General features: G+C 38.3%; 5 protein-coding genes across 5 annotated transcripts; 2 read left to right on the forward strand and 3 right to left on the reverse strand.

The window, feature by feature from the left end:
* Positions 1-810: 810 nt before the first annotated feature.
* tap2a (transporter associated with antigen processing, subunit type a) lies at positions 811-6,100 on the reverse strand. The gene is made up of 11 exons (XM_075449063.1): positions 5,540-6,100; positions 5,133-5,247; positions 4,913-5,043; positions 4,627-4,832; positions 4,115-4,312; positions 3,884-4,012; positions 3,277-3,465; positions 2,947-3,120; positions 2,491-2,650; positions 2,255-2,391; positions 811-1,462 (listed from the first exon to the last, which is right to left on the reverse strand). Exons 1-11 carry the CDS (start codon positions 6,042-6,044, stop codon positions 1,256-1,258), a joined length of 2,151 nt encoding a protein of 716 aa, XP_075305178.1. The 5' UTR covers positions 6,045-6,100; the 3' UTR covers positions 811-1,255.
* Positions 6,101-6,929: 829 nt separating this feature from the next.
* psmb9a (proteasome 20S subunit beta 9a) lies at positions 6,930-12,153 on the reverse strand. Its single transcript, XM_075449064.1, has 6 exons — positions 11,887-12,153; positions 11,694-11,761; positions 11,390-11,521; positions 7,653-7,782; positions 7,353-7,494; positions 6,930-7,194 (listed from the first exon to the last, which is right to left on the reverse strand). The coding sequence occupies exons 1-6, from the start codon at positions 11,935-11,937 to the stop codon at positions 7,067-7,069; spliced, it is 651 nt and encodes a 216-aa protein (XP_075305179.1). The 5' UTR covers positions 11,938-12,153; the 3' UTR covers positions 6,930-7,066.
* A 491-nt stretch (positions 12,154-12,644) lies between these two features.
* On the reverse strand, positions 12,645-16,249 carry psmb12 (proteasome 20S subunit beta 12). Its single transcript, XM_075450411.1, has 6 exons — positions 16,114-16,249; positions 15,639-15,709; positions 13,969-14,100; positions 13,637-13,766; positions 13,414-13,558; positions 12,645-12,875 (listed from the first exon to the last, which is right to left on the reverse strand). The coding sequence occupies exons 1-6, from the start codon at positions 16,159-16,161 to the stop codon at positions 12,748-12,750; spliced, it is 654 nt and encodes a 217-aa protein (XP_075306526.1). The 5' UTR covers positions 16,162-16,249; the 3' UTR covers positions 12,645-12,747.
* On the forward strand, positions 16,178-19,917 carry LOC142368284 (proteasome subunit beta type-7-like). The gene is made up of 8 exons (XM_075450409.1): positions 16,178-16,321; positions 16,584-16,671; positions 17,148-17,245; positions 17,758-17,898; positions 18,032-18,147; positions 18,327-18,385; positions 18,565-18,716; positions 19,587-19,917. The coding sequence occupies exons 1-8, from the start codon at positions 16,260-16,262 to the stop codon at positions 19,696-19,698; spliced, it is 828 nt and encodes a 275-aa protein (XP_075306524.1). The 5' UTR covers positions 16,178-16,259; the 3' UTR covers positions 19,699-19,917.
* Positions 19,918-20,236: 319 nt separating this feature from the next.
* On the forward strand, positions 20,237-23,621 carry psmb8a (proteasome 20S subunit beta 8A). The gene is made up of 6 exons (XM_075450410.1): positions 20,237-20,662; positions 20,934-21,075; positions 21,411-21,522; positions 22,065-22,194; positions 22,757-22,961; positions 23,369-23,621. The coding sequence occupies exons 1-6, from the start codon at positions 20,513-20,515 to the stop codon at positions 23,455-23,457; spliced, it is 828 nt and encodes a 275-aa protein (XP_075306525.1). The 5' UTR covers positions 20,237-20,512; the 3' UTR covers positions 23,458-23,621.
* The last annotated feature ends 2,814 nt before the right edge of the window (positions 23,622-26,435 follow it).

Genomic DNA, 26,435 nt, shown 5'->3' on the forward strand with positions numbered 1-26,435 from the left:
AAATCCCTCTCAGATACTTGTGCTGTGCATACACTCTGTGGATGCTCTTTGGAATTTACATCACCAGTTCCAGTAGAATCTCCTTTTGAATTTAAAAAATATGTAAATAAAGCCAACTCAGGACTAAGTCTCAGAAATCATGCAGTTATTAAAATCTGCGATGAACAGATGCCTAGCCTTTCCATAAGAAGTGACTTCAGCCTCCATTTTGTGGATGCACGCCCGTTGTGATAAAATGGCGTCAAGCCTTGCCAGAACAGAGCTTGATCTTTGTCGATAGAGGGAGTTGGTGTTTGTGACACACAGCAATCGGCAACTTTCCAAAAAGCCTCTGCCAGAAAAAACAATGTTGATAGTCAGGGACTTTCCAGGTCAGCTACAACAATAAAACCCAACCCCTGCTCAACTGCATTCTCTTATACGCCTAAAAAATGTCTTTCGCTTTCCTCTGCAGCATTAAAATGTAGTCTGATGGCTTAAAACCACAAACCAAATCAACTCAGCATCTCCTCTTATGTGATAACGAAAGCTATAAGGTCAAAACTGTGCTCACCAAAACTGATGAGCAGATTTGTTACTACTTTTCTCAGTGGTTCTTGAATATTCTTTACTTCTTCTAAATTTAAGGGAGATGTTTTTCTTGTTATCCCACAACATGGTGGCCATTAAACTTTGAGTTGGTGTTATTTTCACTGCAGTTATGTAGTGGAAGGGAATTTATCTTATTTACTTTGTGAAAAAAATCTGATAACGTTTGCTGACGTTGTTCTCCATAAATATTCATCAGATCAATGTCAGTAGAACAACCAGTGACTATATTTAGTAAAAAGACTTTATTAGCACAAAAAGAACCTTTCAAACAAGCACATTCAAATATACAGCGGGTGCTGTTGATCAGTTTTTTATTTGTGATGTGTCAAACTATAAAGCAACCTTTGACTTCTCCGATAGCAAAAGATTTATTGTGGCAGTAAACTGTTTTGTCAAATATTTATTCATCTTTATCAAATATCAGGGCATGAAATAAAAAAATCATATCATGGAGATGTGTGTCTCTCAGACAAAAGTCAGAAATTTAGTCAACAGTATTTAAAATAAATTAAAGTAATACGATTCAGAAACTTTACTTTTCACTATTTGCACAAAACCTTCTGAATATGATATATACATTAACTCCATTACAGCACTTTCTTAGAGAACAACTCTCATGTTACATTAAGCAACAGCTTCGGTACAGACAAGCATCAGTAGTTCATCACTGTGGTGAGTTCCCCTCAGCGAAGAGCTTCTCTCTCAGTTTGTAGTAGCTCCCCTTCAGCTCCATCAGCTCCTGGTGATTCCCCTGCTCCTCAACTTTGCCACCGCTAATCACAATAATCTGATCTGCATTCTCAATTGTTTTCAGCCTGTGAGCAATCACCAGAAGTGTCTGGTTAGGGCAGCTCGCCAGGGCCTGCAGAACCTGTAGAGAGTCGTAGTTTCATTATTAGACTTTCACCAGTGACATTCTCTCTTTTTCAGCGAGAGCAGAATTAAAGGATGTCTGAGGAAACCTTTGAATATTTATTGTTCATTAAGATGAAATAAAAACAAGAAGCTTTATAAGTTCACCGGATGTGGAGCTAAGCAGTTGCCACAAAGGGTATATAACAGCTTAAATTGTGTCCTCGATCTGATGGCAGAGATCATATTTACACAAAACTGGTGATAAAAAATGCAGTTTGTTGTCCATGACCTATGTTATACAGCAGTGAAAAACAGTTGTTGTGCCGGACAGTCTGGTTCAATTTATCCATTCATTCAATATTTATTTAAATTTAGAAATACACTGTGCAAGAATGATGAATTTACCAAATGCTGCACAACAAAAGTAGCTGCTATCACACATGTAAGATTTTATTTCACAATTACACACATTCATAAATGGTTTTTATGCTTATTTAACGGAGACCCTGCAGATAAATCTGTACATATAAGGTAAAAGTGTACATATTTTGTGGAAGTTTGAGCTCTGTACACTCACAATATATCAGGACTTGATTTCTGTTCATCAGATCTTGATTGACGTGATAGTTACTCTGTTCTTTAACTTCCTCGATGTTTCTACTACAGTCTGTGTTAGTTATACATTTGTTTTTTTGTATTAAAAGATGTTTAAACTCACTGACCCTTCTGATAATGAGAACAGACCCCAGGTATTTAATCTCATGTTTCTCACTATTTAAGAGGATTTATGGTACCAGTTACCACATACCTTGTTTTCATTCTCAGTGTCCAGTGAGCTGGTGATTTCATCCAGAATGAGGACCCTCGGCTGTCTGACCAGAGCTCGAGCAATGCCAATCCGCTGCCTCTCACTCTTGGATAACTGGCTGCCGCTCTCACCCACCTCTGAGAAATGGACACCACAAAATGGATGTTTATAACCTTTCAAAATATATGTGCACATACATTATTTTTAGAAGAGTACGTTTGTACAAGCTTTTTCACCTGTGTTGTAGCCTTTCTCCAGCTGCTCAATGAAGTCATGGGCGTTGGCTTTTCGTGCCGCTTCCTTAATCTTTTCCATTGAGCAGTCAGTGAACCCATAGGCAATGTTGTCTCTGATGGAGCCAGAGAAGAGAACAGGCTCCTGGCTGACTACTGCAATCTGTTAAACACACTCTAATCAGTCAGTATGAACAACAAATATAATTACACATTTACTCAGTTTTGTAATAGCACCCGCTGAACGTTAGCATTTCCTCTTACTTGATTTCTGATTAGTCCAAAAAAATAAACGCAGAGTTTGGAAAGCATTCACATTTTCAGGGACTATTTGGAAAGTGAATTCTGTCTTTTCACAACAGATTTCTTCCTGTAATATTGTTATATGACTTCAAACAGGCTAGACATATCAGCTCTCAACAAACAACATGGTCAGCGAAGCTTCTACAGATTAAATACCTTCTCGTGGAAGAAGTGGTGGTCATAGGATTTCAGAGGCTCCCCGTCCAGAAGAATTTCTCCATTTTGAGGCTCGTAGAATCGCTCCAGCAGACTCACACAGGTGCTTTTTCCTTCTCCTGACGGACCCACAAGAGCTGTCATCTGACCTGGTTTCAGCTCTAAGGAAAAGTTCTGACACAAAAGATCGAACTTTTCAACTGCAATACATGGCATTGGTCCAGTCGGTACAGAGTGAATTCAAATGTTAATCTATCAGTTATGTTCATTTTGTTTCTTATTCTGATAACTTCCCAAATTAAAACCAAAGAGTATTTGCATTCTTTTCACCTGCAGCACAGTTTTACTGGGGTTTGCAGGGTAGGCGAAGTTGAGATGGCAGTAGCTGACATGTCCTTTCAGCTGATCCGGTTTTAGTTTTCCGTCTGTGCTGACCAGAGGTTTTCGGTCCAGGTATTCAAACACTTTCCCAGCCGCCACCACTGAGTTCAGCATGTCTCCAAAGACGTACGTGAGCGTCTGGATGATGACAAGCAAACACAACGTATGTTTATAGAAGACAGATATAGTTCATCTTGTTAGATATGCTTATACAAAACTGAACTATCCAGTCATCTTTCAGGTAATCATGTCCTATCTGTGCTGAGTGTCTTTCAGGTTTTATGTTCTCACATTAAGTTATTTATTAGCCTTTCTGAGGTAATGAAAGCTCAAACTGTTTTGTTATCATGGGTATAGTGCATGTACTTATCAAGTGTTTGTTACATTCTTTATTGAAACAAGCATGTTTTTTTTAAATACCTACAAAAGCCCTCTTTATATTAAATATAGTATCAATAGTTTTAGGCTAATTCAAGTGCTTAACTGATGACAAAGTAAAAACCTGCCACAGACTACTGCAACAACAATGTAATCTGACAGCATTAGGGACACCCACCCTGATGTTGTCTCCTAGATCTGACTGGTAGAGGATAAAGGAAACCAGGCTGCCGGTGGTCATCTGCCCCTTCTGAATGAAAAGTCTGCCATAGTATAATATGAAGATCTGCATACCCAAACCTGTCAACTGCAGACACCCACATAAAATAAATCTGTTAAATAAGGGAACCTGCAATTACAGGCATTCTGATATCCTAAAACACACACAGATATAAAACAAACTTCTTACCCTCCGTGCAAGCAGGTAAACAGCCCTGACCGTGTCCCGGCGAGTCTTGAGGTTGTGAGTTTCCATTAAGCGTTTGTCATAGCGATTGGCCTCATGGTTCTCTGTGTTGAAACTCCTTACAACACGAATACCAAACACTACCTCGTTTGCGGCTTCGTTTGAATGAGCCATTGAGTCCTGCATTGCCTGATACAACCTCTGATGAAGGAAAAACAAAGAATGAAACAATTATTTTCAATAAAACGAATACATTAATTTTCCACAGTAAGTCATACTGGTCAAACTGGTTTATTTTCTCTGTAAAGAACACTGAGATGGTTTTTGTTGGGAATTTGTGTTATACAGCACTACAATCACTAAATAGCTAACATGTTTGCTAACTAAATATGTATCAGTATTGGGCCCTAAAATCCAGAATCAGGTCCTAATTTGACGGCAAGAATGAACTTATACAGTACATTTGAGTTTGTGGATTAAATTGTAATTTAACATCTCCTCAAACATGCTTGTACCTGGTAGTGTGTGTCATAGATGTTCTGTATGAGCCCAGTGATGGGTGTCTCCATCAGTACAAGGAATGTGAGCTTCCATGACAGATTCATCATCAGAGTGATCATGCCCATTGTCTTGATGAATGTCCTCAGCAGCACGTTGACATTCAGACACACTGTTCTTCCCATCAGGGTGGTATCTTTAGACAATCTGGATGTGATCTCACCTGCACAGAAAATAGAGATTCTCTTCTCTCATTCTGTCATTGTGTCCTATTTATGTTGTTCTATTGCATGGCAGCCATACCTGATTTTATGGTCTCAAAGAATCCAATTTCCTGTTTGGTTAATGCCTGAAACAGCTTTGCTTTGATTCTGCGTGTGAATGAGCTGATGGCACAAAGTAAAATCCCCCCTCTGCAGCCAGCACTCACAGAGCTAGATGATCAATCAAAGTGAAATTGGGTTAAGTTTTACTAAGATACATGCAGGGGGATAAATGTGGAAAAGAAAACATTGCCTCGTACCCTCCTACAGTAAACAGGCCCATGAAGAGGAGGGCAGTGAGGAATTCATTGTGATTGTAATTACTGCCGAGGATGTCAATGACTCTCCCAGTGTAGAACGGGATGAACATCTCAACTGAGAAGAGACAAACACAGTTGGACAATATCACATTAATTAAAGGGAATTTGCATTAAATGAATATCATCACCACCACCAGTAGCTGCAGTTATATATCACAAAAACACAAAGATAACTCTTTTGATGGCGTTTCTTATTGTGGGTCACAAATCAAACTAAATGCAATAATACTAATATTTAAAATCAGAACGTACATGTAGTATTTTCCTAAATGTTCATAGCTAAAAATCTTGACCCTGCACAACTTATTTGGCCTTAATAACAGTATCGTCCCCTGCTGTTTACTTACAGATGACTGCCAGTGACAGGAACACAAAGCCTCCGAGCATCAGGGGATAGTCGGGTCTACACAGGCGGAGGACTCTCATGAACAGAACTCTGGATTTCTGTTTCTGCTCTTTACTCGCAGCCTCTTCGTCGGTGTCCGGGATGATGATCTCCCAGAAGAGTGCAGCAGCCAGCGACGCTGCGGCACACATAAGCCAGCAGCGCACATCTGTCGCTCGACCACATTGGCTTTCCTCACGGTAAAACGCACTGGTCCCGGTTTCAAACACCGCTGGAAGCAGGCTGTACGCCGTTATAACACGAATCAGTAGCGGTTTGAGGTCCCCAAGTGTCAGCAAAGTTATAACAGAAACTGCTGACCAGCGCAGAGCTGCAGAGAGCCACAGACGCGCAAGATGCCCAAACACGTTGTGAATTACAACAAATCCTGATGCGTAAAAGAGAGAAAAGTCGACGCAAACCGCCAACATCAGAGCGACGACTTTGTGAATTATCGTTACAGCCATTTTTCAGCAGCAGTCGTCCTCGTATGACCTGCTTCGATGCTCGACTTGTGTTTTCATTAACTTTCGGTTTCATTTTCTGGGTCTATCAGGGGTTTCCCATAAACGATGGTTGTCATCACAACAGACCACTGTCTAAAACCCCATGATCCCAATAATTTGACTGATATAAGTGTGACCCATCTCTGCCAAGCTGGAGTAATAACTGGAATGTTAATCACCATGATTCCAACATGTGGGAAATTTCCACCATATAGATTAAGCTTTCACAAGAAAAAAAGAACATCGGAGTGAGTGAATTGAAAGGAAAAAAGTTCATTCAAATGAGTACATCCAAGTGCCAAATGCAGGGAAAGGTTGATGATGTAATTCTGTGGTGGTATAACTCAGACTTCTATTTGTCAGTATGTTTGTAGTAATCACACAGCAAGCAGCAGCTGATAATTCTGAATCAGGAAAACATTGTTTCTGTGAGTTTTTCTAACATTAAAACTAAAATATGGGTTTTGCTAAGGTAGGTATATTAAAAGAATAATTAAAAAGGATTGTACAATGAGTCTGGCGAGTTCTGGATTTAAATGAACAAATAGCAATAAACATCCATTATATAATTAGAGTTACTAATATGTTCACCAATATTCTTATTCAATTAACCACTAGGTCATTTAGCACACAGCTCTAATTACTTATTTTCTAAATTAAACTGATTTCACTATGAAAAACATGCACATCAGGTTAATTTGTGACTCTAAAATTGTCCCGTCCCCACGACTCTGAATTGTATTAAGCAGGTATAGAAGGTGGATGGATAGATTGTTTCATTATGAAACACAAACCTGATCAACAATAATCACACAATAAACATTTAACAGCTTTGGGAATCAGAAATGCAAGGATGTTTCTCTTTATTGAAATTAATGTCACGATTGTACTTATCTAACATTTATAGTTCAGAAGCTGAGTTAGTTGACAGATGTGCCCAAAAAAAACCCCAACTCATAGCTACTGTGAGGAAAACAAATGTATCACTGGTCAAAGAAAGTGGGCAGGTCATTTCCTAGGATGACTTTCTCCTCTGTGCTGTCTTCATCGATGGTCACCACGTAGGCCACGCCGCCACTGGAGCCATCACGGTTCATTGCCAAAGCGAGAGCTACACAAAAGAGAAGAAGAGAAAAGGTGAAGTGAGACAGATGAGGACATGAAGAGCATTATTTACTTATTTGCAAGACAGTTAAATTACCGTGACATGACAAAGAAAATATCAGTTTCTTTCTGTTTAACAAAAGCAATGTGAAAAGAAAAACTTACTGTTGACCACAAACTGTTGGCACTCCTCCTTCCTCATTCCTTTGCGATACTCCGCATCAACAAACCCGTAAACGTATGAACTGCCGGAGCCACCGACAGCAAAAGGCTGCCTGGTCAGGAGACCATTCAGGGTCGCAAACACCTGGAGGTCAGAGTTCAGAACGGAGGGGAGCGAGGCTGATCACAATGATATTCTCTATGGACAACATCAAGTCGCTTTACTAAGCAAAGAATCATCGTGCCCGATTATTATTTTTTATTTATTGTAGCTCGATTTCTTCCCCCCTTGAGTTCACTGACCTGCCCCCCGCCTCTTCTGTCCCAACCGGCCACAATAAGATGTGCGGACAATTCCTCCTTGTACTTGTATGAGATGTTTCTCACCAGAGTGGCAGCTGAGCGGACCTGCGGGTCCTCACCGATCTCAATGCTGACAGAAGACAAAACGTTGATCATTGCTCTTAATGTCCAACACACATATTCAGGAAAAAAAATTAAATCATGAAATATCAAAAATGCTAATGACTCATATTTAATGGATACGCTAATCCTGATAGGTTCACATATAGTAGTTCATAATTTAGAGGGTAAGTAACCTATGGCAATGCACTAGAGCGCTTGAATTGATGCCCCTGAGGGGGAACACATTCACTATAGCTGTCACTGCTAGTTGTGGGTTTGGAAGTATGAATTCATATAATCTTAAATTAAAGGCTGACAGTCTCAATTGGGACATTTGTAAACTACCAAAGAACCACGTGTGAATCACAGACATTAACATTGTCTGTTCTGTTAGCAAAATTAAGGTTGTGAAGACCACAGGCGATGTTCTGGTTGTACATGGACAGATTTGTAGTAATATCTCACACTTTACTCAAACTTCTGAAAGAAAAAGGGTTAAAATGTGCTGCCCAATGTGCTGCCCCTGTTATAAATGAGCACAGTGTGGCATCAGGTGTAACCTGAGTACAGTCACAAGTCTGAGGACATCATTTGCATCATCCTCTATGAGCAGCACTTTTGGGTCCAGGAGTTTATCTTTGGTCTGACACTGAAACAGAGACACTATCTGTAGGTGTTGTATTGATGAATCTACCAGAGATTGATGGTTAAAAACTCCACAAAGATGTAAACTGGAGTAGGTTTCTGTATAGTAATATTAAGTTTACTTTATTGTCATGTTAGTCACGGGCCTCACACAAAATTTCTCTCCATATTTGACCCTTCCAGTTTTTAACTGGATAAAGGTGTATAACCTCTGAGACCTTGGTTTAAAATGAACAGCCATGGGATCTGTGTATGAGACACACTTGGAAGACTTTCAAAATAAGTCTCTTTACCGTCCATCAACAGAATGAGATTTCAAAAACCTTTACTTTAGTCCTTACTTTAATCGCTTAATAAAAAAAGTTTTTTAAAAATGTGAGCGAGCTTTAGAATTCTGGCAATTTCTCAGTTGTAAGACGCATCTCAACATGGCCGTAAAACAATTCTGCATCTATGCAGACAGAATATAATCAAAATGAATAGGCCTGCACATAAAATTATAGTCCATGTCCCTTCATCTGTGATTTATTGGAACAATAAAGCTGTAGTTATAACAGTATGTTGTGTTCAACTACCATGTAGCACAAAGAGGAAAGAGACAAAGTTGGTGTATAACACCAAAACAGAATAAGAAGTTCATGCAAACATTCCTGTGATGACTGATTTAATGATGGAATGCAAAGCAATGAGTGATTAAAAAAGCAACTATGAACTGGATCCTATGAACGTGAAAGAATGAACAACATAAGATGCACATGTTGTGTAAGATCTGCCTCCAAACATGGAAAAACTTTTAAAAACAGCTACGTCATAAGAAACCACTTCAGCTGTTTTTACTCTCATCAAATGGCAGTAACCACAGCTAGTTTAATAAATGATATAATTAGCCAAGAATTAAATAGACCCTGTCAGCTTTGTGCTCCAACTCTGAGAGGGATGAGGATCAGAGGAGTTATTCAGTTATGGAGACTCCAGTATTTCCCCACCTGTTGAATATCTCAGAGCTACAGTACAAGTTCTCATCACAAACTTTATCTACATAAATAGCATCATCTGTATCCTACAGCCAAAGTAAAGCCAGGTAAAGAACTATGAGGAAAGCCAGTATAGTAGTCATTACATATGATTTGTGTATTTTAGTGGACATTAGTACTGAAAAGATGCAGCTTGTTTGTTTTTGAAAGTAGCAAAAAAAGTAAGAAATTGACTCTAGACTTATCAGACCTATTGCATCTATTACTGAAAAGTGGTTATTTTCAGTTGTAAAGTAAACTGAAAATGTAAGATGCTGAGATGCATTAAACTGTAAACTGATTCATCATATCGAGGCCAGTGAAGATACACAGCTCTGGAGGACATTGATGCCACTAAAACTGCTTTGAAATTTTTCACCTATAACTCTACAAAATTTGATGAAAAAGAAATGAAGAAAAACATATGCTACATCTTATTAAACGTAGTTGTGACAGATGGTTTCTTTAATTAATTTACCACTCTCAGACATCCCAAGTCTCCCGGAAGTTCCGGGAGTCTCCCTGATATTGATAGTTAATCACGGATGTCCGCGAGTTGGATAAAATATCCCGGATTTTAGACTATGCGAGGGAGTGGGGTTTTTTTTCAATGCGAGTGAGAGCGTGCAGGCAATACAATAACTCGTGCACCATGCGGGTTTCAAATGCGCAGGCACGAGAGAGAGAGGGGTGTGGGGAGAGGTTGCTTGTGAAACCTGTGCATATCTGTCACGCCCAGAGACTCTCATTTTTAGTTTCATGTTTTAGGTTATGTTTTTGTGTTCAGTCCATGTTTAGTTTAGTCATGTCTTAGTTTCCCTGCACTCAGTTTATTAGTTCACTCACTTCACCTGTGTTTTTCCCTCAGCTGCACTCACTCTCCAATCACTCTCACTCCCTATTTAGTTTCCAGCCTCCCCTCTTAGTTTGCCGGATCTTTGTTGTATGTCATGTTTGCTATTCCATGCACGATTCCTGCTCACTCATGTTCCTAGATTGCACTAAGCTAAGTATTTATTTATTCCATGTCATGTCCTTTTGTTTGTTTTGTTTATAGATACATTTTTCTCCGGCTCGGCCGCGTTTTATGTTGATACTTTGTTTTTTGTTTAATAAATCTACCTTGTTTTTGGAAAGTCCGCATCCGTGTCCTCCCTCCTCACAAAAACCTGACAGTATCTGTCCAAAGCGATGCTCTGTTCAACGAGCGTTCAAGGCGACTGCTTGTCAGAGGGCGCGCTGATTGGTTTAGTCAGCAAAATAAGCCAATAACGTTCAGTGTGGGAGGGCTTCGATTTACTCTCTGGCAGTCACCTAAGTTACCACTCAAAACTTTGCATCCTGCCAAATGGCAGAGGGTGAATCCTCGAGTAAAAAACGAAAATATAAGACTCATTTTACAGCAGAATATACTAAAGTATATCCATGTCTAGTGAAGGTGAAGAATGATGACACCGTGGCGAGGTGCACTGTATGCAATAGTGACCTCAGTATTGCCCACGGCGGACTTAATGACTGTAAAAGACATGTGGAGGTAGGCTAAATTGAACGCGCCATCATCTGCATTTTATTTCTGTAGGTTAAAGACTTATTTAAAGTATCAATACACATTTAGTTACTAAATTGTCTAGACCTATATCTAACTAGCCAGCTACAGTATCTAACTATCTATATCCAGCCTTTTAAAAAAAGGCTGGGGGGGAGGGGGGTTGATAAGCATCTCCCTGAAATGAGTTTTTGGAACTTTGGATGTCTGCACTCTGCAACCTCTGACAAAAGATGACTGTTTGTGGTTTAACAGCATGTGCAGCCACATCCCAGTAATCCCCGACCCCAGACATCTGTTATAGGTGGGAAGTGTCAAAGAAATCAAGACATGAACATTTAAAAATGTGTAAATGAAGGCTTGATAAGTGTCAGATTAAGTTTTTAATCAAAGAGCAACAACACCTAACAGTCTGCCCTCACTGTTTTTACCTGTGGACGTCCAGCTGGTAGTTGACCATCTCAGCTATGGTCTGAGCATCTGCTGCAGACCCTGACAGAGCGCAGTAGATCTTATCATGAAGGGGAGACAGTTTGTTCATCACTCTGTTTACCACCGATGCCCTGAATGAAGGCACAAGAGGGGAGAGTGAGTGTGCAGATACTGAAATGGAATGAAAAGAAGGGATAATACCAGATTCAGATTCACAAGAACCTTGTGTCACATTAAAGATGGCATTATACAAATCAAACAGGGCAGGTGCATGTAAGAACATTCACGCGTGCTCCAACTCACCCTGCAGACACTCTGGAGTCAGACCCCAGAACGACCCCACCGTTGTACTCTATGGCAAGGATGGTCGTCTACAAGCAGAAGCAATATTTAGACGTTCACGTGCCTCCTTGCAGCTTTAATATGTAACTAAACGTGTAAGAAACGTTGGGAACATTAGCAACTTTCTTGAAGCTGTTCAAAATCGTTTACTTACCCCTGTTTTCACCTCCTCGGACAACCATTGTGGCTCTGTTTCCCCCAACATGGCGATGCACTGAGTCCACAGTTTACGCGTATCTGACTGGAGCGACACTAAACCGAGACGAACTGCCGCGCGGATCCGGTTAGGGTTACCGAGTCACCTAATTTATAGCCTGAAATTAGATTTTGACGCTTTTAGCTCGTCAAAATTTGTTTTACTGTCAAACATCAGACGGACTCCATGTTTTTCTGAATTATATCGAAAGTGAAACTTTGGTTCCTCCCCTGCAGCGAGCTGCGAACCGGTCACAGCTTTTAATTAAAATAAACTGTTTAACAGCTAAACACGTTTTACTGGGCATTTTGGGGTGCTAAATCACACAGAAACATATTCTAAAGGCACAATAGGTTATCAGAAATTATGTGATAAAAGAGAGCAGTTATTCATTTATAGAATTCAAAATTCATTCTCATATCACATGATATTTTAAACTGTACAAAAAGAAAAAAAAAACAAGAGGAGAAACAACAAGGCTTTGAAAAAAAATGTTTTATTCGTTTAAACTTCCCACAGTATATGAAATAAAAAAAAATCTAAATTTGTAATTTGAACACAAAGGGGTAGAGCATTATTTTTATGAAAAATAAGGATAATGTCCACAGGTTCAAAAGTTTTAACAGCAGCTCACACACACGTGTTTTTCATGAGCAAAAAATCTAGACCAATTGATTTTCATGCATCTGAATTCATTTGAGTGTGAAATGTGTTGCATCAACAAGTGATAAGTAGGCTAATGACAATAAAAATAAAAAATGTGGAATTCTGACTAATTATTCCATAATTATTCCTATTGAAGTCAAGAGATGAGGCCGATCATTCATCATGGAACTTTGGCAGCTTGTCACCAGGTACAACCACGTGCTCCACCCCTTTTGCCGTGATCACCACCAGGTGAGCCACACCCCCGCTGACGTTGTCCCTGCCCATAGCCAGAGCCAGAGCTGAGACAGTGGGAGGAAGGGCAGGCAGGGAGACAAACAGGAAGAAAAAAGGAGAGACATTATAGGTCAAGTTGAAGAGGCAGAAAAGAGTTTGTAACATGTGTGGAGTTCCTAATTGCAACTACTGCATCATCAATAAACATTTATAGATTTAGTTTTAATAGATTTACTTTTTGGTCTTTCCTTTAAAAAGTGAAGCCTTTTGAAAGGTTCACCACATATCTCAGGTTCATATGATGTCACCTGAGTTATCTTCCTGACATCTGAGGCAGCTTTCAGCCAAAAGACAGTCATTTTTATAAGCTCAGGGAAACAAGTTGAGGTATTTATATGAAACACATTAAATCTTTAGCCAATACAAACCCAGTAAATATTCACTGAATATGGATTCTCATTTTCAGTACACACAGGTTCTTAATTAATCTTTGTAGAATTGCAGTTTTACAATAAACTATTTTCAAGTCTTGACAAAAATATTCTGACAATGTAGCCTACAAATGAATTTGCATTTAGATACATAAGTCTAATCTAACAGTACCATTGGTGGCAAACTGGAGGCATTCCTCTTTGGTCATGTTGGATTTGTATTTAGCATCAACGTAGCCGTAGATGTAGGTGCTTCCTGAGCCGCCGATAGTAACAGGCTGACTGATTAACATCCCACCCAGAGATACGACATACACCTGGAGAAGGATGGAGAACATCAGCAGTGCAGGTAAAGTATATACAGCTCGGGGAACTTACTGCCACCTGCTACCTACCTGTGGTCCTTTCTTCTCGTCCCAGCCTGCTGTGATGAAGCCGGCCTGCAGCTCATCTTTGTTTTTATAACACAGCTCCTTCAGCACTGACGCCGCAGCGATCACCAGAGGAGGGCTCTCCATCTGCACGCTGCAGGAGATCAAAAAGGGCAGAAAGAGACAAACTTTCTTAATTTATTCTGTAAAAGCCATATATCAATATAACATGTATCTGGAAATTTGGCTGAAGCATAACTAAGAAAAGCAGGATTCATAAATTATTACACCAAGCTGAAGTGTGATGAGAAATGTTGTGATGTCTGCATGCATTTACACATGTCCAGTGTGGATACCTGTGGAAGGACAAGTGGAACTTTGCAGCCTTGATGACGGCCTGAGCATCTGCGAGAACCCCAGCCATGCAGCAGAAGATCCGATCGTGAACCTGAATCACCTTGTTGATCGTCTTAGAGGATACATATTCTCTGAGCAAAGCCAAGATGCAGAAAGAACTCGTTAAATTATTAGTGGGAAGAGGATATTTAATGTCTATTTTGAAGGGCTATCCTAACTAGAATTTACTTCTATAGATGTCATTGTGGTAGAAGATAAAGTATTAAAATATGTTGCTATAAATAACTATGTGATAATAGACTGATTTAGTTTTGGAGACATTTTCTGGGATATGAGTTCTAAACTTCAGTTTGCCCCTGCAGCCCATATACGCATGTCAGTGGTTGTTGAAAGATTTCTCCTGAATAACAAGAGTAGAAGATGCTAAAAAGTCAAAGACAACTAAATGTTTTTAATAAAGTACAGAAAGTGTGAATACTGTACTCTACTCAACATTTATAAGGAAAATATTGTACTTTATCTAATATTGTACTTTATCTAATTTATCTGACAACTACATAATTTACTACAACAACACAATAATTTTGCAATGAATCAACTTGAAAGCTGATTTGTATAAATGCTTCTGCTAAATTAAGAAAAATGTTGACGTAATCAGAGCAGAAAAATGGCCCTTGTGGAGGTTACAATATAAGAATCCCACTTGGTTTGCAACAATGTTTTGTGTTTGAGTAATATCCATGATTTACAGATGATCAGCGTTAGCTCTGAGTGGTTTAAATGTTGTGGCTGACCATGATACCATTACAGCATAAATAAAATTAAACACTGGAGGATTATTAAAAAAAAAAAAACTTAAGGCTGAGTTATACCTCTTTTAACTGCGCTTGCGTCTTGCGTCTTGCGCCTTGCGCTTGTGTTAATGGCTCGAGACGTTTATGCTTCATTTAGCTTTGCCGGCGCTTGCGTGTGCTGCTTGGCGATTCACCGCCAGGACAGTAGGTGGAGCAGCGGGTTTTTTCAATGACAAGCCTACTACGATGAAAGGAAATTCACCGCCAGGACCTCTTCGGCAAGTCTCTCTTCGAGTGGATTCATCATAGACATAATATATTATATATATTATGTCTATTGGATTCATGCTTCTTCTTCTTCGCTTTCTACCTTGGCGTTTGAAAACAGCGGTCTTTTATTAGGGGATGAAACCGGAAGATGAACACGCCGCCGGATGTGATGTAGATAGTGGCTTGTGCTCGCGTCCAGAGTGGCTACTCTATAGCTCTGCTCACGTCTTGCGTCTTGCGTGAAGTTTAGAAAATTGAGGTGACACACGCAAGCACGCAAGGGGGGGCTTGCAACCGCGCAAGGGCTTGCATTGCGTCTTGCGTTGCGTCTTGCGTCACCGACCATAAACCAGGCTTTAAGTTCAATAGATTTCGCTACAGAACTAAAAGTACAACACGATGAAAATTTGAGGTAAAAAGGAAGTTGGTTTTTACTGGATTTGGATAAAAAGACAAAAGTATACGTAACTTTTTTATTTATCTTTTTAGATTCTTAATCGTGCATTATCCTACTAGTGAATCATATCTTTAGTATGCATGTTATGAGGCAGTCCCTGCTGCATGAGTGTGTAACAGTGAACACAGCTTCACTCCAACATCCTCACCCTCCAATTGAAGCTCTGGAATCTGACCCAATGACGACTCCTCCATCAAAGATGGCCGCCAGGATGGTGGTCTGAGGATGAGAGAGGAAGAGAGAAGGATTTATGTTCTGTTTTGATAATGGTTCACACAGCATCACACACTTCTCACACATGGTTTCCTGTTCATTCATACTGGCTCAACGCAATGAATTGTGGGATTTAGAGTTTTAAGAGGTTTTTTTTTTATGCGGGCTTTTGAATGAAAAGGAAAGTGTATCTGGAAGTTTTCTTTGTAGAAATATAAGGAATAAACTCTTAGTGACTTACTTGTTAAGCTTTTACTGATAATTGCAGACTAGAGGAAGCAGCCTCACTTCAATAATAACATCACCTGTTCACGCTTCACTTGACGAACATTTTACGCATTGGAAGCTTTTACCGAAGTGGTACGTTGTAATACCTTGTAATATTAAAAGACCTATTCGCATTTACTCACCCCTGTGCTGACTGCTTTGGTTTGTGAGTCCGTGTAGTGTTTCTCCATTTTCTCTCTAAAATCGAAAGGGAGGAAGGAGTTCAGACGCTCAGAACAGCGACCTCAGGCGCACCGCGACGCGCAGAGACGCAGCCACTACATACAGTATGGCGCTATCAAATGTCAACGAAACTCCGGCAGCTGGGTTTAATTTTGACAACGCAGCAAGGTATGAGCTTTTTTTAAATGTCCTACAAATCAAACGATTATATCATTAAAGGCAGAAATGAATGAAACTCTCGGATGAGCTGACATTTCAGTTGAATCAAAAGCGAAAGTAACTTTTTCCTGCTCGTTTACCAGTTTAATTGTTTCAACAATAGGTTTTAAAAACAACCTTATCGTTGTAATAATGATACGTGGTCTTTAATTGTTATCAATAACCCCATTCCCACCTACTACCCCTCTTCTGTGTCCCCCCTCCTCTCCAGAAATGCTGCGCTACAGGGTCTTTTTGACGCAGGGCAGGCACCAAAACCTCTGAAAACAGGCACAACGATAGCCGGGATCGTGTTTAAGGTGAGTACAACTGTGATTTAAACTACACAGATGAACAAATGAAGGGACTAAACAACGGATATTCTTTCACTACAAAACAAAGTTAGCATTTTTTTCCATCCTGAACGTACCACCACATCACTGATGCTTTTACTGTTTACAGTAGTGTAGAATGCCCACAGTATAGTTAAAGGGCTAAAAAAAATGCTGAGATATTTGTATTGTTTGTCCTTTATCCTTTGGAAGGACTTTAGCCAACTCAACATACCACCCATTCATATAGTTGTGCATATTTTCACATGAAAACAGCACATCATTCTGGGTACCTGTAGCTCCAGTAAACGAGTGTGATTTTAGTGTCTGCACAGGGGAACCCAATGGGTTGCTCTTTGAGGATGAAGCTTTCCCATCATGGAGCTGTTGTTGTAATGCTTTCCATGCACAGAAATGTAAAAAAAAGATGCTGGGAATACCCTGACTTGTCTGTGTTGCTGTAGGATGGGGTGGTGCTGGGAGCCGATACAAGAGCCACCTCCAGTGAAGTGGTGGCCGACAAGATGTGCGCCAAGATCCATTACATTTCTCCAAATATATAGTAAGTTTATTATGTGTTACATGGAAACCAAATGGGAAAAAATGCTTTTACACACTCTCCCAATAAATGTGATTCCAGCTATTTCTCAGTAGTGTTTTAATTTGTTTTTTGTTTTCTTAACAGAACGTTTTGCTCTTATTTGCCCCATCTACTTAAAATGAAGTGATTTCAAATAAAGCCCAAAATACCCCAAAGTTACACCATATTAAATGCTGAGGTGTGCAACACAAGAACAGCTACACATGAAAGGATAAGAGTGAGATGTTGGTTAATTATAGAATTTGCAAAGAGTGCAATGCATTATGGGCGAACTCTGTGGAAGAAATGATATGATCCATGTAGATTTTGGTCACTGTTAAAGCTAAATAATGACTCTAGAAAGACATTGTTGCTCTATTTTTCCTCTTCCTTTTCACTCAACTTTTTCTTCTCTGACTCTGAAAGTTTTCTTTCCTTTTTGTTTCTATCACCTGTTCTCTCTCAATCAATCATTTGTATCTCTGTTTCCTCAGTTGTTGTGGAGCAGGAACAGCAGCAGACACAGAGAAAACCACGGATATTCTGTCGTCCAACCTCACCATCTTTTCTCTGAACAGCGGGAGAAACCCTCGTGTCGTCATGGCTGTCAACATACTTCAAGACATGCTGTACAGGTTGGTGTTGTGCACACATGTCAAGAGGAGTGTTGATGAGTCAAACATTAGTTGCAATAGTAAATTAATGGTTATCTTTTTAGTCACATACCCGTGGAGTTAATCAGACGGATGCTTGGTCTTTTGTTCTCAGGTATCATGGACAAATTGGTGCCAGTCTCATACTGGGAGGAGTAGACTGTACTGGGAACCACCTGTACACAGTGGGGCCATACGGGAGTGTTAATAAGGTGCCTTACCTTGCAATGGGTACGTGACATAACTCCATTTAACAACAGTATTAATGCGTCTTCTCTTTTCATTGGCTCCTCTGTTGAGCATATTGAAACATGCTTCTTTGAATAACATATATTTTAATGTGCTACATGTATGCATTTAATTTACCGTCCAGGCTGTGTTTCAGATGGTTCCTCTTTGTGTTCATGCAGGATCTGGTGATCTGGCTGCTCTTGGGATTTTAGAGGATGGATTCAGAGCCGACTTAGAGGTATGAGACTTGATTAATCTTCATCACACATTTAAACTCTTTCTGAAAAAGATTTTACTTTCACAGTTCCCGTAAACAATTAGAAACATAGAAAGAGAGTTTGGATTTTACTGATTAATGCTTTTATGTTATTGTTCATGTTCTGTTAGTATGTCTGATATCTGATTTCTCTGTCCCAGCTGGAGAAGGCCAAGGAGCTGGTGCGAGCTTCCATCCATGCAGGCATCATGAGCGACCTCGGCTCAGGCAACAACATTGACATCTGTGTCATCACCAGACAAGGAGTGGACTACATCAGACCCTACCAGGTGTCACAGTACAAGGACAACAGGTATGTTCGTAGCTACGAGTCTGACCAGTATACTCGCTGGACAGATTCTTAATGAAGAGATTTGTGGTAATTTTTTATGTTAACCCATGTTTGCAAATCAGATTTACTTCCCAGTGAACTGTTATGTCTCTTGACCTTTTCTTGTCATCAGAAGTATGCTTTAGATTTTATTTAGATGTTATTTTTGTGGGTTTTATTTATTTATTTAATTCTTGAATGATTTCATACCTACACAACTAAAGTTTTGTGTCATATTGTTTGACAGTCACTGTTTGGTAATCTGTGCAACATGTTAGCAGCAGTGTTAGCTGAGGACAAAAAGTGGTGTAAATGGGCAACTTTTAGGTAAAACTGATCAAGCATATAGATTAGTGAATAAACTCTTATAATAGATGGCTAAACTAACTATGGCTAACTCAAAAAGGCATCTTCTGCATCAGGAAAGAGTTACTTTAAAATAAGGTCTTTCAGTATCACAAAAGCAAAAGAAAGGACCAAGATTAATGTTTATTAAAGTAGATTTTTTTTTAGGTTTTCTTTTCATTGATGGCATCAAATTAACATAACATTAAGTTCTGTTCATTTAATCGTCTGAACACCAGTCAAGACTTAATAATATCAAGTAACTTCTCATGAGGCTCCTGTCATGTCATTTGTTTTGCTTAAAAAAAAATGGTGGCATACAATCTAATAACAGTGGACTCATCACAAGTTTGAATAAAGTTGTTATTTTGGGCCTCGAGTTTTGTGCATGCAACAATTTTACAGTATATCAAGATTTAGAAGCTATTTGAAATAATTTGTTTCTGTTAGCTTAAAATTGATATGAGATCTATTGTTAACTTATCTATGTATCTATTTGTCTTTTAGGAAAATTAGATACAAGTATCCTGCAGGCACAACACCGGTTCTCACAGAGAAAGTTGTCCCCTTAAAGCTGGAGGTTGTACAGGAGACTGTGCAGCAGATGGATACAGTCTGAGTAGCACAATCACGCATAAAAAAACACAACACTTAACAGTTAGAAGAGATCTTTTTATTTTGATTAATATCACAGATTTCTGAAATACTAAAGAAACATCACATACATTTTTTCAACATTCTGGTTTCTCTGGCTGTGCTTCAGTTTGATGTGGAGTAGTTCAGACACTGTACAGCAGGGGTTATAATGTGTGCTGATAATAAACAATAATTAAAATCCTGTTTATGGACCTGTGTTTCTTATGACTTGTGTTTCCTTTTTTTCATTCTGTCATTTACTGTCATTAGATTAATATGTTAATTCAAGGCAACACCTATACAGGCTCTCTTTTTTATATATTAGAAACTACACAAACAGGTCTGTGTTGCATGATCTATAATATTCCATTAACATAACTCCATAGTGTTAGCCATCCTCTGAGTTCCTGAAACCTGATTTCTGCTTTACTGCTTAGAGACTGATGATGAAAGAAATACAGCGCTCCTCTATTGGCTAAGGAGGCTTTGACACGTATTTCTTTATTTTAGCTTCATATTGAAGATGAAATTGTTTATTTTAACGCATACATTTTAATAAATAGCTAATTTGGGCATATATTTATAGTGATTTTCTATCAGTTAGTTTTGTTGCTGACTTTTTGGGAGAGAAATAAACTACAATAAAGTCTTGAATAAAACCCTTTCACTTTCGGATTCCTTGTCACGTATGAGGAAATTATTCTCGGCGCAAACAACAGTCTTCGTCGCTTTTGAAATCTTTACAACAACAAAATACTAAGAATTGCTAGAATATAGTTTTCCTGCAATAAACCATAATGGCACTTGTCGATGTAAGTGGTTTTAAACGTTATTCTGAACTCAATGGACGGAATTTCATACTTAGACAGACACATCTCGTGGACCGACCCAACCACTACAGTTTTGGGACCAAAATTCAAGAATTTGCTGTTCCTCTGGGTGTGGAAGTAAGTATCATTTTTATCACATTTTGACTAGAAAATGATATACTATATCTACTGTAAAGCTGCCACAGCACGCGTCGGACTCTGCGTGGTTTTAGGTTTCAAGTTATTTCCGCGTCTCTTGGTTTGTGGAGCGTTTCTGCTTCTTCTGAAAACATTTATTTTAACGATCAAAAGTTTATGTGAAAGACTATTATATGACCATTCTCACATTTCCCTCACACATAGAGTATTATTACGCATCCGACCAAGTTTCTTTTTGCTTCCATTAAAGCCTTCTGGGTTCATTAACTCCTGTAACCGAGAGGGAGGTGTGTGCATTGACCTGAACCACGGGACCACAACCCTGGCCTTCAAGTTCAGACATGGAGTCATCGTGGCTGTGGACTCCAGAGCTTCAGCTGGCCGTTACCTAGGTAACCATGTGGGTCTGGGGACACCGAGAAAAGTTTTCTATTCAAAATCTGGGAAAGAGTAGAACAGATTAAACTATTAGATTAAATAGACGTATGTAAAGTATGATAGCCTATTAGATAATTATATTAGCATTCACTCTCAACATGCACTCCACATGCTCATCAAATTTTAAAGCTGTCAAGGAAGTGTGAAGCTTTGAAATGTGAAATTAAGGGGACTATGAAATCAACTGTAAGTGGAGCTCTGTTTCAGGTGGCTACTCTTCCTGATGATATTGACATGCTTCACTCTTGATCATGACATGTCGTTTTCCAAATGTGTCTCCTTTCTGCAGCATCTAATGATGTCAACAAGGTGATAGAGATCAACCCGTACCTGCTGGGCACCATGTCGGGCAGCGCTGCAGACTGTCTGTACTGGGAGAGACTCCTCGCCAAAGAATGCAGGTCTGTCCTAAAGTAGTTTTATTTATAATATTCATACCGCACATTTTCTGTCAGGTTTAATTCAGTATCTGTGCTCACATGTACAGTCACATCTTTATTTAATTAGGTTTTCATCTTAGATCCATCAACTTTTATGAAATACATCAAATTATTTAAAATCACAGAAAAGAAACTGGAGAAAGCTCAATGACTTTTGCTTGTTTGTCCCACCAGAGCGGACCAAACAGCTTTAGTGGTCAGACCTGTGACTTTGGAGTGATTTATTCAGTTTTTTATTCAATGTGACTTTTATGTTGAGTCCAGGTATCATATGTCTTAAATAAAAAACATATTTGTAGCACTTTATTACATAAAATAATTACATGAAAATATATAGAATAAACAAATTCCTTCCAAGCTCAGGAGAACCATCCGTAGTGCTTTATTTTTTTTAAGACTTAAAGTTCAGGCTAATCTGGACCACCTACAGGTCTAATTAATTCACCATCTATTCTGCATTTAAAAACACTTTGGTGTCTTTTTTTCATTCTGATTTCCTCCAGGCTGTACAAATTGAGGAATAACCAACGGATTTCTGTGGCAGCTGCCTCTAAGCTGCTATCTAACATGATGCTGGGTTACAGAGGCATGGGTCTTTCGATTGGAAGCATGATCTGTGGATGGGACAAACAGGTAAACTGTGTGACTGTGGTGTGATTGTGAGAACACAAACTGTGGGAAAAATCCAGTACAAACTGTAGGCACATTTTCCTGAACATCTCCCATTTTTATGTGTGAAAAAGACTTTATGTTTATATTACAGTTCACTCACTGTAATTCATTTTAACAACTTTATTCAATTACAGTATATGACAGTAGAATTACAGCAGGTTTTAGGTATGTTTACAGTGTCCACCAGGATGTTACTGTTTTTTTTGAAGAGTAATATAACTAACGTCTTTAAAATGTTATAAAACCAAAAAATATAAATGAAACCTCTTGGATTAAAGTGTCAGCTATACAATCCTACAAACGAGAAGATATGGGTGTATACTTTAGATATCATATTCGAGTTTGAAAAAAACTCATGAAAATATAAGGATTTATCATTACATCTTTGTTTGGAAGTAGTGATATAATCCCAAGTTCTGTGTAAGCAGGAAAGAGCTTTAGTTTGCAGATTTATAAGAAACTGATGGTTTTATCTAAAATAGTATGATTTCTACTGACATGTAAATGACTGTGTGCTCTGCAGGGTCCTGGTCTGTACTATGTGGATGATAATGGGACCCGACTGTCTGGCCGTATGTTCTCTACTGGCTGTGGAAACAGCTACGCCTACGGAGTGGTGGACAGCGGTTACAGGGAAGATATGACCGTAGAGGAGGCGTATGAACTCGGCCGTCGGGGCATCGCTCACGCTACACACAGGGATGCTTACTCTGGTGGAGTGGTAAACAGTGAGTATTATCTGAGAACTTTCCCTTTCTTCTATTTTACATGCTGTATATCTGGGGGCTCAGTCAACTAATGGGTGACCTGTTATACAGATATATGTATATATATATATATATATATATATATATATACATATATATGTATATATTTAGTATATAGAATATGTATCTAATAAACACCATTAGGCTATAGTTAGAATTCATCGTAGAGTAGCTGAGCCAAAAACATTTGTCACTGACTTATGTAGCCTTTAAATTATAAAAAGAAGGGATTTAAACTTTAATAAATTGTTATACTTATCTTTAATCTTAATTACTGAAATACAACTGGACTGCTTTTCTTGAACCTCTACATATATATGCAGTCTCTCAGTATTCACCTGTGCTTTTTTGCTGTGTGTCTTTTCTAGTGTACCACATGAAGGAAGATGGATGGATAAAGGTGTGTAAGGAGGATGTATCAGAGTTGATCCACACTTACAGGAAGGGAATGTTTTGACTTTGTCACCTGAACCCAGATCAGTCTTAACATTGATGTGTAATTAAAAATAGTAATTGTGACTGCTCTTAACGGTAATGGTAGCCGTAGGCATCCTTGTTCAAACTCTAGTTTCTATAAGGTTACATGGGTCAGTGTGAATTTTCTGCTTGCAACAAAAAATGCTGAAAGAACCATAACAATGCAACGCACATCACCTAATAAAGACTGTTTTTCAACTGACTGCCTTGTCCTGTGATGATTAAGCACAACTCGTTCATTATGTTGTCATGTGTTATAAAATGGCCGATATTTACTTCACTACAGTGAGAAACCATGCCTCTAATAACAGAGAGGATACTAAATTCAATTTAATTCATTGATACTTTATCAATCCACAAAGAAAAATTTTATATATGTTTATATATACAGTATTTATTATTATCCGATATATGCTGTTGGTATAGATAGATATATAACAAAATAAAATTTAAATCAGCTGACAAACGTGGAAAGATTAAATGTAGCGGAGAGGAAGGTGTGCTAGAAATCTTCAGAGGTCGCCATCAATGGGTTGGGGTGTTGTTTTTGTAGTTTGCCAACAACTTAGCTGATGATGTCACACAGCGTCGGCAGGTAACACAGGTAAAACTCTCCCAGTAGACAACATGGACAGAAACTCACAGCCAACAGAAATGCAACCGACAAATTAAATTCACTAGAGAAAAACATGAAATGTCTGGGTTCGTACTGTCTGGAATTAAATGAAGTCAAAGTAAATATCACTGCATTTTATTTTATCTGAATTTTCTGTACCACCATAACACACATAAGATACATATATGATCAAATAAATAGGAGCTGTACAGCCTCTATTTCAGATTAGTGGTTATGCTGGTGCCCTGCCTCTCACCCAATGACAGGTGGGATAGGCTCCACCCCCCTATGACCCTGAGTTGGATTGTGAGGTTAATTACAAGGCATGCTTGCAATACACACAGTTAGTATGATACATAGATTGGTAAAACATAAACAGAAATATAAATGCAGCTGTCTCTAGGGCTACTTTGTTCTCTACAGTAACACAATCATGATCACATGACACGGCAGCTAAAGGTTTTCCACACTGTTTTTATTTTTTTTATTTTAGTTGTCATGCAGAACTCAACTAAAAAAGTTTTACTTGTTGAAGCATTTATCACTGCATTTAAAAAAAGAAAACAATACAACTTTCAAACATCTTTAAAAGTAGCCTATGTATGTTTTCATGCACAAAATATGTGAAGCTCAAAAACTAGAATCTTTCTTATTAAAATTCAAGAATAGACAAATTGCTACTTTAATAAAGCTTTATTGTACGTTAATGATTTTCTGTGTGTGAAGTACTTTAAACCATATTCTGAATAAAAGTAATATGAGAACAGGTTGTATCTGGTAATGAGAAGAGATTCTTTTTATTTTTTTTTTTTTTTTTTTTTATTTGTAAAAACAGACAATTACAGAAACAAAGACAGATACAATAACTATACGCCAGGGGTTAGATAATGCAGACACAAACAAAGCAGACACACAGCTATAAAACAATATTAAATTTTGTACATAAATTCACAGTTTTGATTGCTTTTTTGTTCTTTGAGGCATAAATGTTTTTGAGATAAATGTTCACGTCCCTACGAAAATAAACAAAAGAAGGCCTCAGTTTAAGTACTTTACACTTATGTATATGGAATTTTGCCAGAAGAATAATTAAATTACAAAGAAAATATTCCTCATCCAGCTCCTTACTAAAATTGGTAAAACCAAATAAAACATCTTGCAAACGTAACTCAAAAGTTTCACAAATATGGTCAATTATAAAATGACACAAGTCTCTTGAAAAATCACAAAACCAAAAAAGATGAATAAGTGATTCTGGATGTGTATTACAAAGAGTACAATTAGTATCAATATCATTACTGAATTTAGCTAAAAAGGATTTAACTGGGTAAAAACGGTGAATGATTTTAAAGGACACTTCTTTTACTTTATTGACCAGTAAGAATCTGTTGGGTAGTGTCCAAGCACTGGTCCAGCATATATCGTTGGCATATCCACTCCAAGCTGAGATTGCTCAAGGTACAGAAATAATGTCCTTTAGAAATAGATTGCGCACAGTCCGGTTATTATTACGGGTAGTGGACATCAAGCATATTCTACCAACATGTGTCAGAAGAGGATCAAGCTGAGGAGTATCATAAGAACAACCTTTCAGGAGCATGATCACTCCCAGTGGAATTGAATCAAAAACAATGGCAAATTGCTTAGGAGTAACAGGTATTTTTACACGCTGAAGAAATTCTTGGTAACTGAAAAGGTTACCCTGTTCATTAAGAAGTTGATTTACTGAAACAATACCATTCCTAAACCAGTTATCAAAAAATATAGATTTCTTTTTATAACATATATCCCTATTATTCCAGATAAAGTAAGTATTTGGAGAAAAATTGTGCTTGTAAAGAAGAGACCAAGACAAAAGAGCTTGCTTATGAAAGTTTGAAAGAGAAACAGGAAGCCTGTCAATATTATAATTACAAAGCAGAATAAACTTTAAACCACCCAACTGAGAAAACACGACTGGAGATAAAATTCCATATTGAAGCAGGTTCTTTTAAATGGTTTTTAATCCAGTTAACTTTAAAAGTGTTATTTAGCGTACTGAAGTCAATAAAGTTGAGCCCACCCTTGTTGTAGTCATTCATCATAACAGATTTTTTAACATAATGTGTTCTGTTTTTCCAAATAAAATTCAATAGTAACTGGTCAATGCTTTTACTCATTTTTGTATCCACACCCAATGCTATTGCAGCACATGTCAATCTGGATATGCCTTCAGCTTTTGAAAGTAGAGTCCTACCCTTCACTGACAAATCTCTTTGGAGCCACATATTAAACTTTTTTTTTTGTTTTTTTGTTTTATTTTTTACAGAGTTAAAGTTGACGCTATACCTGAGATTCTGATC

Source organism: Odontesthes bonariensis, chromosome 18 (genome assembly GCF_027942865.1).
Source record: "Odontesthes bonariensis isolate fOdoBon6 chromosome 18, fOdoBon6.hap1, whole genome shotgun sequence".
Lineage (NCBI taxonomy): Eukaryota > Metazoa > Chordata > Actinopteri > Atheriniformes > Atherinopsidae > Odontesthes > Odontesthes bonariensis.